This window comes from Centrocercus urophasianus, unplaced genomic scaffold (genome assembly GCF_019232065.1).
Source record: "Centrocercus urophasianus isolate 14NV4802_14NV808 unplaced genomic scaffold, USGS_Curo_1.0 seq_25, whole genome shotgun sequence".
Lineage (NCBI taxonomy): Eukaryota > Metazoa > Chordata > Aves > Galliformes > Phasianidae > Centrocercus > Centrocercus urophasianus.
In genome coordinates, this window is record NW_024884811.1 from 3,158,070 (window position 1) to 3,176,412 (window position 18,343).

At 39.5% G+C, this 18,343-nt stretch overlaps 1 protein-coding gene across 6 annotated transcripts in view; it reads left to right on the forward strand.

Moving 5' to 3' along the window:
* ANKDD1B (ankyrin repeat and death domain containing 1B) overlaps window positions 1-18,343 on the forward strand; it is a 27,567-nt gene continuing 9,224 nt past the window's right edge. The window contains exons 1-10 of one of the 6 annotated variants that reach the window (XM_042825832.1): window positions 1-1,604; window positions 7,042-7,145; window positions 9,049-9,147; window positions 11,519-11,617; window positions 11,710-11,814; window positions 13,385-13,483; window positions 14,420-14,518; window positions 15,813-15,911; window positions 16,844-16,942; window positions 18,123-18,221. In XM_042825832.1, the coding sequence (XP_042681766.1) occupies window positions 7,080-7,145; window positions 9,049-9,147; window positions 11,519-11,617; window positions 11,710-11,814; window positions 13,385-13,483; window positions 14,420-14,518; window positions 15,813-15,911; window positions 16,844-16,942; window positions 18,123-18,221 (864 nt within the window). In that variant the 5' untranslated portion in view covers window positions 1-1,604; window positions 7,042-7,079. Of the gene's footprint in view, window positions 1,605-3,158; window positions 3,427-6,682; window positions 6,939-7,041; window positions 7,146-9,048; window positions 9,148-11,518; window positions 11,618-11,709; window positions 11,815-13,384; window positions 13,484-14,419; window positions 14,519-15,812; window positions 15,912-16,843; window positions 16,943-18,122; window positions 18,222-18,343 lie in introns of those variants that run through there. The other 5 variants (XM_042825826.1, XM_042825829.1, XM_042825827.1 and 2 more) reach the window with 5 other exon arrangements.

Sequence of the window (18,343 nt, forward strand, 5' to 3'; positions counted from 1 at the left end):
TCATCTCTCAGATGCTTTCTTATGCCACTTTTGTTACTGTTCCTATCTAAAGAAGTCCTTCTGTTCAGGATAAAGTACTGTCAGAAACTTGTGATGCAATAATTTCTTCTCAGTTCTTGTGAAAGCTGTGGTAGCAGTGTTTTTGTTTAGCATATTTCTCTGGCTGTTACTGTGCTGTCCGTTGGTAATAACTGCAGTTAACTAAACTCTGTTTTAACTTGCATCTGGAAAGTCTTCATAACTTGCATGTTTCTAACTTAACGTGTAAATTGTTTCCTGTGTGAACCATTCCACACTTCCTATATTTACAGTCTTGAAGCACATCAATGATCTAGGACGGCTGCAGATGAGGATTTTCTCACTTATTTAAGGTAGATGTGTATAGAGTGATAGAAGAAGAAGAACTTGGACATGACTCAGCAGTGTGCACTTTCAGCCCGGAAGACCAGCAGTACCCGGGGTTGCATCAAAAGAGGGGTGTCAGCAGGGAGAGGGTTAGGTGTTAGGAGAAAACTCTGTACTTGGAGGACGGTGAGGCTCCCAGAGGTGAGGCTGCCCAGAGGACCTGTAGATGCCCCATCTCTGGAGGAATTCAAGGCCAGACTGAATGGGGCCCTGGGCAACCTGATCTGGTGGGTGGAATCCCTGCCCATAGCAGGGAGATTGGAACTGGATAGTCTTTAAGGTCACTTGTAACCCAAGCCATTCTGTGTGAAATAATCTTGAATTCCTTTTCTACTTATGGACAATAGAGAATAGGATGGCATTTCTGTGATCTTAACATTTTTCACTACTTCTGAAGAAAGGGATGCACAAAACATTTATCTGTGAGAAACATGCTTGCCCTCAGTGGAACAATTACGGAGATGTCCCTCTTAAAAACAAGACTTTCTTGAGTTTATCTTGTAAATTCTCAATCCTTAGAAACACAGACTGTAGAGCAGCATTCTCTTATTTAATCTGTTTACTGCTGTTGTAATATCTTTACATACTTTCAGATTTTGGAATACCTTATATGCAGAATGTCTTACAGTGGTTGGATGACCTATTTTTTTATTAGTTGTCTGGCTTGGACATCTCAGTCCTTATTTTTAGAAATGTTCTACTGGGAATAAATAAATACTTTTGTTCATGCCATTTTGTTTTTGAAGTTGCTGAATTTCCATGTTGTAATTCTGTAGACAGGAACATCAGCAGCATGGAGTTCGGGCTTGAGTTGCTCTGACGGCAGCTTGATCCGTGCTGGGAGTTATTACAGGTTTATCATGTCCCTGTCTCTCTTACACTGCAGTATGCAGATCCAGTGAAGAGACTGAACTGCTGAAACCATTAGGAACAACCTGTGAGGGAGCCTAAGGAACAGCCTGCAGATGCTAAAGTTTTTTTTTACCAGCTGTTTGTCTGGGGATCTTGCATACATTTTCTTATTTCCATTTTTGTATGTGAGCACCTGTTCAGTTTGAGCATCTACATTTAGTTGTCCTTATTAGTAATCCAAACCAAAGGCAAGCTGCAGCCGGTAGCTGTAGCAATAGAAGATGAGGGAAGGAGAGAGTGTAACTGTAAGGTGCTGAAGTTGCATAGACCAACAGTTCGTGCACCAGGTAACTTGGAAACTGTAGATTCCAAAAACAGAGTGTAATATACAACTTAATAAGAAGATAGTAGTTGCTTTCTTGTTTCTAGCTTTTAAAGTCTTAGCATTTAGAGTGAAATTTTTGCTTGTTCTTTATGTACTATTCAACATGTGCTTGTCTTACCTTTTTTCTTCATAATGGTTCCACTTGTTTATGAATTTTTAACTGTACCATTATTTTATTTTAATTAAAAAGTACTGTTTCTTGGCTTTTTGTAGTTTTTTTTAAACAAAAAGATGCTCAGAGTTTGTTCTGTTCTTAGCTCATGGGCAGAGGAGTCTGTGAGGAGTCTGTGAGGAGTCTGCAAGTAAAAGAAATGTTCCAGTAGTTGCTTGCTCTGCACTTTTTAATGGATTCTGAGTTTTCAGATTCTGCATCAGCCTTTTCTGCAGGTTGCTGGGGCCATTTGAAAGTCAGTACTGTGGGAAGTGGTTAGAGAATGTGGTGAACTTACTATCTGCAGAGTTTGGGTGCATAACGTATTGCTGTACTGGGAACGTTAGTTAAGAGAGCTGAGGGATACACTGTGAAATGAGATTGTCTGATAACAATTAGTAAGTGGAACTAACAGCTGTTTACAGACTCTGTCTGAAATCATGATCCTAATAGTTTAAAGATTTCTGCTATAACTTGTGTTTCTTCCTTTGGGACCAGTTGTATGTGCTGAATCTAGTAATCATAAAGTTGTTTGTTGCCTCATTTTGGAAAAAGAGGATTAATGTTGCCAGCTGTGAGGCTGTACTACCTACCCAGTGGGCGCACAGAAATAAACCTCCTTCCTCTTAAGAAGTTTCACTGCAATGCTTGACTCACAGGAAGAAACTGAGAGTGTGTGATGGGCTAAATATTTTGAGTCTTTCACATCAAATTTGCCATCAACACATACAGTGTTAATAATCATGGACTGTTCAAGTTACAAAGAAAAAATCACATTGAAGGAACTCAAGTTGCGTAAGGCTGACTAGTAATAGTTCTGCATTCTTTGAGCTACTTTTCTAATTTTAATTTTAAAATAATGCTAGGAATGCCAGCTACTGCTTTTAAAGCAAAATTTGACCCAATCGCTTTGAAAGACAGCAATTTTTCTGCCCTATCTCAGGCAGTGACTGTCTGCATGAAATGAAATAATCCGTGCTGTGCTGGTGTAAGTAAACGAAAGTAACTGTGGACCTGGAATTCAAGATTAATGAGAATTTCCTAATTAGAAAGATCTCAATATGGCGATCCACTAAAACTGCCATATTGATGTATTGGTTTTGACTGGACTTGGACAAAAAAACATGTAAAAATGTTCTCTGAAAACAAACCTAAAGTCTTGTGACTGGATTAATTCCAATGGCCTCTATCACTGTACCACATGCTCCTGTTTCTGTCCAAATTAGGCCGTTTCTGTCTCTCGTGTCCCAAGAGCATGCCGTGCTTGCAGGGGACTCTCCTAACTGGTGATGATCTAAAATGGAATAATTCCAAGAGCAATTTTTCCCAAAGCGGCCTGCAGCTGCTGATGGGGCTGAGTGACGGTGTGCTGCTGCACGCAGCAGTGGAGTGGAGCCCATGGCCTGGCTGGGTGTGTTTAAGTCAACTTCAATCCCTGCGAACCGGTTTTTCAGTGCAGCAAGGAAACACACTCCAGGCAAGCCAAGGGCACCTCCCTCTACAGGGCTGCATGGGGCCCCTTCCTGCAGGTGGGGAGAAGAGGAGCTGACAGCCACAATGAAGGGACTGAGCCACCTGTTTCGTGTCAGGGAGGACACAGCGCACGGAGATGCAGCAGCCAACCACAACAGCTGTGAGTGTGTGGGGGGTAATGCCAGGTCTAGCTTTCACTCAGCAGCCCAGTGTATCCTGTGAGGAAATCTGGAGCTGTAGATGTGAAATTACATTTTGGGGTTTGATGCATCCGTCTTGCAAGAGGCTGGCCTGCCTGGCACTCTGCTTTAAGTGCACTCCTGCAGTTGTCTGAATGGGTTCACTAGGGTTAGCCACATGCTTGAGCTCAGGCACATGGAAAGTTTCATAACCAAGTCACACTTCTGTGCTGGACGGGGCACGTAGCACTCGGAGGAAGTTCTGGTCTCATTGCACACAGTGGTGTGACTCACTCTGATGGCAGACTTGAGACTGCAAACTGGTCTCTCACAGAACAGTCTGCTATGGCGTGGGCTGCAGATAGTGAGAACAGGTTATTTGTGGAAACTGAACGGTAATTATTAAGCCGTACTGTGAACGTGTCCTGTGATTTCAATGTGATAATCACTGAAATCTGTTCTGGGTCATGCTTCCTGTTTCCAGTCTTGCAAAAAGGGTAGGTGAAGATAAGCAATGAATGAAATATCACTGTTGGATGCTGTACGCAGTCTTCTCATGACTTCTTTGAAATGGAAAAAGGATTGTTTTATCATTCTCGTGACTTTACAAAACCTCTATGCTAGTCATTTTGTTTATGATAACAAACATAAAAATGTCAGTAGGTTATTGAAAGAGAAAATGTTACCATGCCAGCAAGTATAATTAATTTTTAGGAACGGTAGAATGAAAATACTTCAAATCTATTTGTTGATATTTTTGTATTTTCCATAAAATTGCTCAGCCAATTCAGATTTCTATTTTCTCCATGTTCTTTTCAAGGTACTGACAGATTCTTATTGTGGATATTACAAAAGAAATTTAGAAATAGGGGAAAATGTGGAAAGACTTAGTGTTTAGACTCCTTATAAACTTTTCTATAAACACTGATTCCACTGGTTCACTTTCTGACTCAGTTTATATCCTTTGTTGTTCTGCTACTCATAAATGGATCAAAGCCCCTTACAGTAAAATAAGACTTGAATGTGAAGAAATTAAAATTGAAAGTGTTTCAAAATCTGACTTTCTGTAAGGGGGACTTCCTGTTTTCCAGTTGATAAGGCAGTTCACATTTTCTGCATCATTTTATTTCCTTGTCCTTCTAAAAGAGGAGACAGACTGGGATATTCAGCACATTAAACTGCAGTTACATTACAACTAGACTAAATTCTACTATGCATTCTGTCCCTATGGAGGAAGTCAGCTGACAAAATTAGTATTTTTGGTCAGCTCAAAAGTAAAAGTGAAAATAAAATGTAACTATTTTAATGAAAACCGCAGGGCATTCAGTAAAACTGCTTGGGAGAGTCCAGGGAAATGACCCCTCAGAAAAGACTGAAGGCTGCAGAAGGGTGGCAGATGGCTGCTAGTGCTTGAAAATCAAGTGAGGGTAATAGTTCAAGGTCTGCCAAATTCTGGATGATGCAGATTAAGAAGAAATCTTCCATAAATCTATGGTCTAACAGCTCTTGTAATTTCATGCATGAAAATAAATCATTTTGCAAAAGCTGTAGAAAACCGAGCGTAAAGTGAGCACAGTAGTGCACATAAACTGCTGCTATTCCTAAATCTCAAATTAGGATGTATTGAGAGGGGCTGTTAAGAAACACCGTGTCCTGAGCAAACAAAAAGACTCATTTTAAAAACATGCATCCAGTTTATGACTTCCAAACAGGAGAGGAGAGATCGCTAATTGATTCTTTGTCAGAGCTAAATCAAAATTCTTCTTACTGCACAAATACAGTAACAGAGCACTGCTTTTTCTTGTTTCCTGAGGGCAGTAAACTGCTAGGATTATTCCTGAATGCCCTGGAAAGCAGCAGTGCTCATCTTTGCATCTACATGTTTTACGTCTTCATTGAAATGTTTACCAGCAGCCAGTGGGAATGAATATGGCCAAACTAATTGCAGTTATCTGATGCCCAAAGTCCTGTTTCCATGCTTGCTTTGAACAAGATATCCTGCAACCATTGGTTTACCATAGTTGGAGTCAAAGCAATGGAAATAATTCTTTCTGGCTGTACAGTATAAAAACTATAAGTGAGGCATTTATTCTCATCTATTCCCTTTGGGTCTTCTGTTAGCCACTGCTAGAGGTGGAATATTGGAGCAAAGGGACAAGGCAAAATCTTGTAATAAAATGGTGCTATTCTATATGAAAATTGGCTATTTCTTTTAATACTTGAAATCTAATACTAAGGTCTATAGAAACATTAGTATTTAACTATTCTAGTCCTCTGGTGCATTTTTATTTGTGACTGCTTTCTCATTTTGTAAAAGAAAATCTGTCCTGTGATTACCAGAGAATCTAGGAGGATGCTTCTGTTGTATGAGGAACTTGCATAATGTCATATCATAGGAAAGCTGGAAAGAGTTTTGGAACCATCCAGTTTAATTTCTAGTTGTTTGAACAATACTGCTGTGCTTATTCCACTGAGATTATAATAATAGATAACGTATAGGATTCAATTAAGTGAATGCCACACCAATTTTCTGTGGTATTTTCTCCAGTCATACAGCCACGAGCTATATCTCATTAGATGTTAATAAATTTAGATGAGAGACCCCCGAGGAACTAATTGCTGATGCAATTTCTAGTTCATCAGAGAATGCTGCTTTCTTTGTTGGTATCATTAGACAAGCGGCCTTCCAGCTTTCAGGCCAAAACATTCTAGATATCCAAGTGATTAACTTCTTGAGTGTGATCTGCTACTAAATTAAGAATATCTTACTGCATTTGATACCCTCATTTCTCCCAAGTACTGAATTAAAAGTTAAGGCAGAAATGTACTGGTGGAGAAATACTTGTACCTGTAAGTTAGCTTAACTGGTTGTCAGGCTCTGGAATTTTACTTTCCAAATACATATTAAATATTTTGTTACAGTAGTCCAAATGTATGCTGCATCTACTTTTAGTCAACCAAATAGATGTTCTATTTTTTCATTAAGGCATTAAAGCCAGGTCCTGGCTTAATAGTAAATCCCTCATTGTGATCAGATTTTGGGTTTAAGTTCAATCTTCTTTTTCACCTTCTCTCTCTCTCTCTTTTTTTTTTTTTTTCAATCCTCTGAATGAACCACTTGTTCCCAGCTGAGGCAAGTCATTTTGTCACTGCTATACATTTTTACGTATTTTGGTGGTATGCTTTATTGTAAAATAGTGATTTTTCCAAGAATAGAACCAAAGTGCTGCAGTTCATGATGTTCACTGTTGGGCTTATAAAAGGCCTTGAGACGCATTTAGACGACAGGCACTTCACAAATGAACCTCTTGTTCCTGTGAGCAGAGTAAATAATAATAGCCTGTGATGTAAAAAGCCCACTTCTGTTCGCACTTAAAAGTTGATAAACATCAGCCAGCTACCTCTGGAAGGAAAAAGTGCAGTCCTGAAATGTTTCTATGATGAGAAAAAAAGTGATTCACAGCATGTGTGAAATCAGGACAAGGACCAGAAGGTAAGAATAATATCAATCCCTTGAATTTGGTACGGCTATTCTTTTTGTTATATATATATATATATTTTTTTTTTTTTTTTGCATGTTCCATGCCTTTCCACAGTATTGCCAGATGAGAGAGAATTTCAACACGCAGCTAAAATGAACAATTTGGAAACCATGGAAAAGCTGTTTAAGAAGAACCTTAATATAAACGCAGTGGATCCTGTGAGTACAGTATGTCAGAAATGTGATGCCTGGGGGGTTGCATAGCGGAAGCCCAGGGTGCTGGTGCTGAACAAGTCCCCTTCTTGGATGTGGTTAAGCAGTGTTCCACATGTCTGGTACAGGCTGAAGAGTTTCACAGAGCGTAACTCTCAGGTCTTTTAATTTAAGGACTTCCAAATAGCGGTCACTGCTCTAATATGGACTGTCTTCCTCTATAATTCCTTGAGTTCTCCATCTTTCAGGTGGGAAGACTTAACCCCACAGTCACTCTGAGAATGAATTTGTGCTGTTAACACCACAGACTTCACATGGTGGTGTGAAGCACTATTGCTCAGTGAACCACAGAAGCGTTCTACCACAGCTTCTGCTTGCAGGTTGAGAACAGAATTCAGATTTGCCGTAAATGGACAAAAATGGATTTCTTACACTGACAGAATCTAAGGACATGATGTTCACAGTGATAAAAATAAAGTGCTGTGCATTAGAGGTAATTGAACAGCAGTGCAATGGTCTGGGAGTTGTGGAGAACTGGGAGCTCTCTGTAGCTATCTACAAATCCTCTGCCCATGAATGTCCTCACCTTACTAACTCATGGAAGCAGAAATCCTGCTGCCCAAGCTCACAAGCATTTTTCCCCACTGGGAAATTGAGGAGAGTATAGAGCTGCATTCCTAGTTTTCTCTGTGAAAAAGAGAATGGAGACAAAGACTTCTTTGGAGTAAGTTTCTCCAGAAAAATGACAGAGTTCCCATTCACTACATACTTCTGTAAATATTTAGCAGGTGACCACAGAACCCAGCCACTCCTTTTTGCTTTCTAGAATTCAGGGAATTGAACTAAATACTGTTCCAGTCCAGTACCCTGAATCTTCACTCTTGTTCTTAAGTCTATAGTGTGAGATTTACTAGCAGAGGTGCTTGGCTGTTGTGCATTGACTGATGCTCCTAGTAGGCACTTAGTTTATGCTGGCAAAGCAGTTCTTGGATTTCTGTTGATTTTTTCCACTCATTGTACTTCCAAGCCAAATAAGCAAGTCTGCCAAAAGCCAAGTTCTGCTGATAAAACTATTCCTGTGTAAGAAGCTTTTCCTGGCACAAATCCCACCTGTTTGTCTTTAACTTGTATAGCTGTGGGTGAAGAGCTGAAACAGCTGATCTGCACAGAACAAATCCAAACTGACTTTTAAAATTAATTGGTTAAGTCACATGGAAACTCTAAGTGAATTACGTTAAACCCAATTATGGTCACTGTAATTAAAGGGAAATTCTTTCCACTGAGGCTTAATTCATTTTAACCAATCCCTTTTAAGTTCACACTGTCAGTTACTGCAATGAAAAATTGTTTCTGATAAACCTTGCACTATTAAAAATTACTCTGTTTGCAAGGTGGGAGACTTTATTTGCATAAGTAATGTCTCATTCTGTGAAGGTGACTCAGTACTGACAGAGGGAGGAATTCTCTCATGTGTTGCAGGCATACAGAATAAAGCAAGGAAAATATGAAAAGTGGAGATAATTGTGTAAATCCAGACCTCAAATCTTCATATTGAATTGTGTAACAAAGATGTTTCAGGCATTGCATATATCTCCTCTAGGTGGTGTGCGATTACTTAGACCCAGTCTGACAGTGCATTTCAGAGGAGGGGTCGTGTTGCCATATACAGTAACTTCAGTAAATAAACCGTTCTGGTTCTCTATGAAATTTTTATGATCAATGTGTAAATGATCTCCAAAGGAACAAAAATACCAAGACCAATGCAGACCTAGCTGCAGGGGGAACTATGCAAATGTATATGTATAATAACCACTATAGTTATTTATAATCAAATAATTCAGAAATCCTGGTGTTTGCAATAAAAAGAATATCATTACGGATCTGATAGCCAAAGCTTTGCTTATTGCAGTTGAAGCGCACTGCACTGCATTTTGCTGTTGCAGGAAGTCACACGTCTGCGGTGGATTTTCTGCTCCATCACAAAGCTAGAGTTGATATGGCAGATCAGGTAAGTTCCCCTGTATCTGTGGCAGCTTCATATTCAATCACACTTGTATAGGATTAATTTAATAGCCATCTGTATATTAAAACAAACTCTGAAAATAAAAATTAGATCTGGGTATTAGTGGGATTCCAGAGAATGACTGCTTGCATTCCCTTCCTCCATTCTTTTGTGAGTGAGCAGCTTAATGCACAACTGTCAGCTATTCTGCACCCTCCAGGACTTGAAGAGCTGAGCAGTGTATGGTTCAGTTTTCCTTGGGCCCGACAGGGATTCATAGTGCAGGATTTGATTCAGATGTTAAAATCAAATGTATGGTATGTTATTAATGATCAGACTGTGCAAGCTAGGAGTTTTCCAGTGAGCTGTAATTTGTTTCCAGAGAACTTATTTGTTCAGTTATTTACTTACCTATCTTTGTATTTCATCCTGAATAATGAAAATCAGATGAGTCATTCACCATTTTTTTTCCTGCTTTGCCTCTCTCTCCTTACCCTGCATATGCTGCAGTGTTTACACTGTGAGAAAGAAAAATTCCAGGCTGGACGAGTGGGCAGAAGGGAGAAAGTTTTCTTGTTACTCTGTGTTGGAATGGAAACAAGATATGAGAAACAAGATGTGAGAGACTGTGCCAGCATCTCGTTTTGGCATTTGTTCTGCTGAACAGGAAAGCTGCCTACTGTCTGTCTCTGTTCCAGTAGCTCAGGTTCATGGCCTTGTGCTGCCCAGCCCGCAAATACTCACATACAGAATGAAGGCACTGCTTCTCTGTGGAAAACTCTTTTTCAGTGACTCTCTCCTGTGTTTGTTGAGGCAGTAAGATGCTGCAAAGTGTAATTATAGGTCTTTTACTGTCTGGTAGGATGCATTGAAGCCAGTTAAGACAATATGTATTTTATTTGACAGTGATTCATGAACTCTTTGGCAACCAATTTGATATTGCAGTGGGTACATATTAGAGTGAACATACTGTGACTTTAGTTCTTACTCTGTTTTAGTTTCTGACTTCTTTTTATGCTAGTGCAGGATTGTAAACATTCTTAACATAATACAAAAAGCAAGCTGATAAAAAACACCCAGTGGTGGTTTTACCGGCATTCTCTTCCACCAACGGTACTTGTTTTGCTATCCAGCTACTCAGCCTGGCCTCTGACTTGGAATTTCTGAAGGCCAGCCCTGCTGGTGCAGGCTGAAGCAAAGAAGGCTTTCACTGCCTCAGCCTTTCACCGTTCTCTGTCTCAATTCAGCAAAACTCCCATTTCCTTAGTCTTCCTTTTGTCATTGAGGTACTTCTGGAAAATCTTTTTGTTGCCCTTGGCATTTCTGGCCAGATTCAATTCCAATTAAATACACAAGTGTGTTTAGCCAAAGCAAGATTCATGACTGCAACCTTTTTTTTTTTTTCTATAGTAGTCTTAGATGAGTTAATGTATTTCTGTGTTGTTTTTACATAGTAGATGAAGTGTAGGTATGATGACTCTGACGTTCTACAGGATCTTGGTAGACCTCTTGTAAGACACCTATGGATAAGGCTTGGATTACAGATAGGAGTCAACCTACTGATTCCTCATTTATGGGCGAGAAACTGGGGAAGGATGATAGCTGTGAAAGAATTATCTTGCTCCGTTTTGCCACCTTTACGTTCCTCTGACTATCTAAGGGTTCAGGTGCTTTTAAGCCAGATTTTGAATGTCTTCTGAGTTTTGTGCTTACACCCAGCACATAACAGAACGAGCTGCTATTTATGATGCTGCACCTGGGTGCAGAATACACAGAAACAGGAAGAGAAGTGGAAACACTGAAGAGTAGAACTATGACCAAAACAGGAGACAAAGAGGATTCTGGCTTTCTTCTGGCTGAAAGATGCTTCTCTCTTTTTCTTTTGGCTCTAAGATATTAATGACAGGAAGAGTTGTTTGCTTGTTTGATTGGCTGTTTTTCTGAAAGAGAAAAATTCTTAAGAGTAATTTGAAAGAAGAACTAACTGGAAAATCACAGTGACTCACGGAAATGCTCTTCTTATGTATTATTACCTGAAATGTCATCTACTGCACCCAGAGCTAACTACTTCAGGTCATTAGTCAGTTTTTGGAGAGAAACTTTTCAGGAATTGCTTCATTTCACAACAGGATTAATCCTTTTGAAGAGATGCCAGATCTTCTGCCAAGGAGAGAGACAGCCTGAACTTTTAGTGTAATTTAAGTGAGGTGAATCCCAATCACACTGTCAGGTGATAGTGCTGATCTTCTAGAGCCCGTGGAGCAAAACCAACTCTTACACTATATTAATCAAAAAGATTAAAATGAATTTGACAGAAGGGGTTTTGTTTGGTAATTTCTGCCTTTTTAATTTCTTTTTTTCATTTATTTTTTGAAAGCATGGCCTGACAGTGATCCATCTTGCAGCTTGGACTGGAAATCTGGATATAATGAGGAAATTAGTTAAAGCTGGTGCTGATCAAAAAGCTAAGAATGAGGTGTGTTGATGACAGGTTTCTACCAACTCTAATTATGTTGACGGTGGGTAATGATCAAACCTGCACTTACAGACATGCTTGTGGTTTTTCAGGAAGAAATGAATGCACTACACTTTGCAGCACAGAACAACAGTGTTAAAATAATTGATTATTTTCTCCAAGATCTTCATCTGACTGACTTGAACAAGCCTGATGGGGTACAGTATGTGCTTTTCTGATTTCTTTGATGTCATGAGGAAACTGTTGTGGGCAAAACAATCTCAACTTTGGCTTTTCAATGAATTTAAATTTATGGCAACCTATATGAAGTTTTCATTACCAGTTTTGCAGTTTTGGGTACTGAGAAATAAATAAGACAAACGGCCAGACAAGCACATAGAGAAAGCACCGTTCCTCCCTGTTTGCTGAACTCCAGATACCTCTCCTCCCCTGCTCCTTTGCTTTCCTTGCACATGATCTGCAGGCCCATAAGTGAGACAGTGAGATACAGGTTGGAGTGAATCCACAGAATTCTTCTTTATTGCTAATTCTGTTTTCTTTTCTTTTCCTCTTTTCTTGTCAAGCGCTCCTCCATGGGTTGCATGGCTGCTCTGGGAGCGCACCTCATGCCCTCTCATGCCTGCTATGTTCTCTCCTGTTTTCTCTGGTATCTCCCTATGCACTGTACCTGTAGCAGTGTCTGCTATTTCTTTTATACCTTGCAGAGGTACCATGATTTCCTCTGATGGGTTGAGTACTAGCACATGGTTTTGTCCCTGAGGAGCTTGCTGGAAGCTGTTGTGATCAGCATGAGGTTGTCACTGAACTCCTCCACACAGCTCATCCCTGCCACCCTCCCACGCTGTGCCCCCTAAACCTGCCAGGGATGGCAGACATGGGCATCTTTCACTAATGGAGAGCATGAGACCATGTACAGCCATTCTACAGAGCTGCGCCAACTCTTCAGCAGTACCAAGGCCTTCATGGTTTGCTATGCTTGTGTTTTTCCTGCCCGTTATCCTGGAATCTCACTTTGAGGACTTACTTAGCTAAGCAGGATATCTTATCCCCATGTAAGTAAAAAATATTCTCCTGGGATCTACCACCAAAAGAGCAAAGCTCCCCCCTCCTCTTTATTGAGCCTTGAATTTTATTGACCAGATTGTACAAAGCCCTGAACTCTGTCTACACGTGGCAAGGCTGACATTAACAAGAGTTTGTTAAGCAAAACAAACCTCTGCATTTTAGAATCTTAGAATTCTTCTCTATATTGAGGCTATTTCAGAAGTGTCAAACATTTTCATTTGCTTAGATATTTAATACAGGCCACTTTTGCCTAGCATCTGCAATTGGTCTCATCATCTGACCAGTGGCATTATTTTATGTCAGGGTAACTTTCCACAGCTGAGCTGTAAACAGCTGGAAAAGTTTTTGTTAATTTTAACAAAATTCAGAGTAATTCAGAATATTTTGAGCACATTTTATACCTCATTTGCTGCCACTTCTAATCAGTTTTCAAATATTTTCTTCAGAATATGAAAGATGTTTGGTTTTTTTTACACTACTTAATTTTTGCCTTTTAAAAAAATCTTAACTTTTCATGTTTATACCTGATGTGATATAGAATAGAATAGAGATGATATAGAAATGTTTCTTGTATACACCTACTTTTCTGTCATATATAAATGTTCATGGAGAGCAACACATATATGCTGTATATCTGGTAGCAGGAAGGAGGCTAATTTTTCTTTTCCATGACAGTGTATTCCTTTCCAAACTGTCTTCTAGAATGGTAGAAAGCCATTTCTTCTGGCAGCAGAAAGAGGCCATGCTGACATGATAAATAATCTAATAGCTCTAAATCTGTTCACGACCGAAAAAGATAAGGTAATAGTTTCCTTATTTGCTTGTGGGATATTACTTTGTTTTGATATAGTTAACTACACAACTAAGCAATGTGAACAAGATGTGCCATGGTGCTGACAGTGATATATCTTGGACTGACAACTACCACTACGTTGACGGTTTTTCAGTAATTAAGGAAAGAAATTGGAACTTCTGGCCTTGTTGCTGGGTATCTTTTTCATATGCATCAGTAATTCCTGCAAGGCAAGGCTGGTGGAAGAAGAGGGGCAGTCCGGGCTGGAGGTGCCACTCTCTGCACTGGCAGATTAGGTTCTCCAGTTCTTGCTGCTCTGCTCAGCTGCACCACTGCAGAATCCCATGTGACTAACATTAAAGGTCTTGGAATGATTCAGTAGATAAATAAGCTCTGATGGGGATTTTTCAGAAATGCCCGAATCTGACTGAAATTGCTTTTGACACTACATTTAAAGGTGGCTTGGCTAATATTCAAAATCTACCTTTAAATTTCCTTACTCCTTACATCGTTATTTGTGGAATGAGCATGTTAGCATTTCTCTGCCTCTGTGACATTGCTAGGGTAAAAACATGGTGTAGTCCCCATCCTTGTAGGATCCAGAGCCCAAAGTTTTATTCTGATTCAGTCTTTAAGAGTTAGAAGTGTAGGAGACTTTTTTCTTTCTTTCTCTCTCTTTCCTTTTACCTTTTTTTTTTTTTTCCTTCCTGGTAATACACTGCTGTTTTCAGAGCATGAGCAACCATCTGGACCAGAAGGGTCACAACTGCATGCATGAAGAAAGACTCCCTTCAGAGAGTTCTTGAAACATGCTATGGGTCTTCCACCTCCCACTTATAAGTAGTAGAGAAGCAGGACAAATGTTGAAGTGCACGCTTAAAGTTCTTAAAACTTTCAGTTTATTCAGAATTTTAAAATATCTCCTTTGACATTTCAATTTCGAGGAGGGAAACACAGCCCTACATCTGGCAGCTAAAAATGGCCACAGTGAAGCTGTAATGATTCTGCTCAAACACTGGGATGAAGTAAATGACTTCAATCAGGTGAGGACATAAATTACCCAATGAGTTAAAGTTAGAGATTTGAAAAAAACAATTAAAATTAACATTTTAAAGGTATAATTTTTACACTGAATGGACTTCATGAGTTCTGCTTCCCCAGTGTGTTTGTATCCTGTTTCATTGTCTCTGCTCCATTAGGTTCAGCCCTACTAACATCTTCCATATCTCTTGCTCTGTCCTCTGTTCCTCATACGAGTTTCTCTCTCTTTTTTTTATTTTTAATTTGTGTATGTGTGTGTGTGTTGTATGTGCCCTGTTTACTAGTGGAAGGAAATAGTCCAGGAGGAGTAAAAGATATCCACTTCTCAGCAAAAGGCTAAAGGCTTGTGGGCACAATGGCTCCTTTTTATCCAGCTAGCTTTTTTTTCTTTCTCTTTTCTTTTTTTCCTCATCTATGAAGGGCTGAAGCACAGAAATCCTTTTGAAATATGAAGCTCTTATGGTTCCAAGATTTGCCTAATAAAGGTGTTTCTTCCACACACAAAGCTTGTGCTGCTTGGCCAGGGTTAATGGAGCAAATGACTTGCCTCTCCATCTGGAGATCTTCCTTTCTGTGCATAGCCAAGTCTCTCCCATCCCACCATAAGCTATGTACTCTGACCCATTCGTGTCTGCCAAAATGATGGTGGCAGGAAAAGATGAGGAGTTGGTAATGCCTCTGTGAATTCTAAAGCACCAGGGAGGTTTTCAGTAAACCTTCATGTGTTGTAGAAGTTCCGAAATGGGGATCAGATCCCTGTGCAGATCACTTACACAGGTATATTCTTTTTTTAGAGACTAGCCGTGGAGAAGTAAAAGACTTCTCCACAGAGAGGTGTGAAATAAACATGTAGCAGAAATGTTTTTATTAAAAGTACTCCTTGTAGGTAAAGCTTGACTTGAGGATTGGTAAGAAATCATGGCGCTGGACTGACATAAGCTGGCGCTTATGATATGTGTCAACATGATAGTGGTGTTAACTGGTGTTGAGTGGCAGCAATTGATTGCCAGCATCTTTGTTTCTGCACCTTTAGACTGTAATGTTCTCTGGAAATAAACAGTTATTTGTATTGTACAATTTCTCTACATAGACAGACTTAGTTGTCAGCCATCACTTAGTTGTTCATGTGTTACCATTTTATTGAGGTATTAGTTTTAGAGCACTCAGATTCTATTCTCTGCCATCTTCCCTTTTCTATTGAGCTGGATGACTGATCAAGATAATCTGTTTAGTGTCATAACTTTATAATCACATGGCATAATTTGGGATAGACATTTTTTCTCTCTGTTGATCTAGAATGGAGAAACTCCATTTTACTTGTCTGTTGAAAGAGGTAATGAAAAATGTGCTGAACTCCTACTGGAAGCAGGAAGTAACATTGATGTTTTAACTCACGTATGTATGCAAAATCCCTTCATCACACTGCTGCTGGCACAGCCCAAGCTGTGGGAAGGGCTTTATCTTCTGTCTTCTGTGTGTATTGACAGTCTCTTTGCTTTGATTATTTTTTAGGAAATGGTAAAAACTATAATCAAGTTGGGAATGGAAATTATGTTAATTGAACAAAACTTGTTTAGAAGATGAGGCTCAGACAAAATTCCATGTTTGATAGAATTATGTTTTAAGGCTTTTTTATTTATTGTCAACCCGATAGTAAAACATGTGGCTAAGAAATTGAACCAAGCCTCAAATCAACTGAAAAGCCTAGTTTTTGGCAGCTTATATTCATGAACTGATGACAAATCTGTTCCCCACATCTGGTTCTTAGACTCATATGTGTTAAATGTCTTCATCTTGCCTTCTGCAAGAGTATGCAGGGATGCTCGTGATTCCACAAGAGTGAGAGCTTGTTTATTATAGCAGAATTAAGGGAACATTTTCTTTTCTTTTTTTTTTTTTTAATTAAATAGTGATTTTAAATGTGTTAATGTCACTGTAGCTGCTTATTAAAGGACAGACTGAACTGACAGACTGAGAGATGTGTTGTAGTCTGTGCTTCAGCAAAGCTGACAATGCTGAATTATCTGTTAGTCAACAGAGAGTAAAAGGGACCATGGAGTACTGCTTTTTTTTTTCAGCATGCTTGTTGCATTGCACTAACAATGGGAAGTTCCTTCACTATTCATAAAAATATGTTGCTGATGGACTTCTTCCTAATTTTCCATCGCTTCATCAAATGGAAATGTCTTATTTTGAGAGGAAAGAGGTATACAGTAACACAGATAGGAGTGAAAGACTTTTCTGGATTGATATCTGCCTGTAGGATTTTTTTTCTTTTTCCCAGAAACAGAAATGTAAATTTTTGCTATCTGTAACATTTCTTTCAGAACAACAGCAATGCATTGGAGGCTGCCATTCAGAATGGACATCAATCCTTGGTCACTTTTCTTATTGATAAGAACGTTGACCTGGTCCCTAAACCTGAGGTGAGTGTATGACAACATGCAGAGGTAGTTGGCATGTACTGAGGGCTGAGCAGTGTGGGAAGATGAGCAAAGCACTCTGCTTGGACTGAGCTGTGGTAATGCAGGCATCTCTATGTGCCACTCACATATGGGTGCCCCCTACGTGGGACAGAGAGTTGACAATTTATGTGATTTTGAACAAAGGTCAATATATACTTCAGTGTTTTCATGCTCTGTGTTCAAAGCGTCTGCTGTCAAAATCTCTCTCTCTTAGGAGATTAAAAAGATACTAAAATCTTGATGCTCCTCAGGTATTACAGATTCTGACATCTAAGATTTTCTGTGAAGAAGTTATTTTCTACTTCTGCAGTGCTGGATAAGAGAAGGACATAGACTTTGTGACATATCAGCTACGATTGCTTGCATGTTGTATCATGCAGTTGTAATGATTTATTGTAAATACCAGCCTCTATTTCTGCTGGTTGTTTTGTTGGCTTTCTGTAGCTGAAACAACTCATGGAACAGTAACTTGGGTTTTGGAAATATTTTCAGTGCAGCTCTGTGTGAGAGCTTTATTTATTTCTCTCTAGCCCTAAAGAAATGGTTGTGGTTTTTAAAAACACTAATAAGCTGGCTTCTGGCACTGGCGTGGAATTACTTTTTAGCTGTATTTAATGAGAAACTGATGAGTCACAGGCTCAACAAGAAGAGTGATCTTGCCAATCTAATGGTTGGATTGTGACTGGTGTTGGAACAGTGCCCCAATTATTTGCATGAATAATCACTCAAATACAAGAACTTAATTTCTTTCTAGCTGTAATTTGCTTCCTTCAAATTTTACAGCAAGTCAGGTTATTATGAAGAATAACTACGGCAGCACTGTGGTACAAGAATTTATTTCTGGAAAGTAGATTCTGACTGCCGTGTGCCCAAATCAGAATCATTCAATCTCTGAAGGAACAGAGCAGGGGCAGTGGCACATCCCGGCACGGATGTACAAAGGGGTGCCTTGCTGTGAGCATGGTGCTCTCTGCTGTGACAGCTGTGGTCCCTGATACCCCAAGGTGTGCTGTCTGCTGGATCTCATCACCCCTGCACCCCCTTGCCAAGGGATAGACTCAGGAACAGGAATGTCTTTCTTCTTTGAACGAACCTTTAATGAATGCACTGAGTATAACAACTTCTTGTTTTCTCTCCACAGCAGAAGAATTCCCCTCTGCATTTAGCAGTCATCAGTAATCATCTGCTGATTGTGAAAAAACTCTTGGAAGCGAATCATGACATAAACTTCTTAAATCATGTAAGGAAAATGGGGATTTGTAACTATTTCACTGCTAAGTGGTGATTATATGAATTTTGCTTGCTTCTTTTCTGCTTGTGAGCTAAAGGTATTTAAAAACAAAACAAAACAAAACAAAAAAA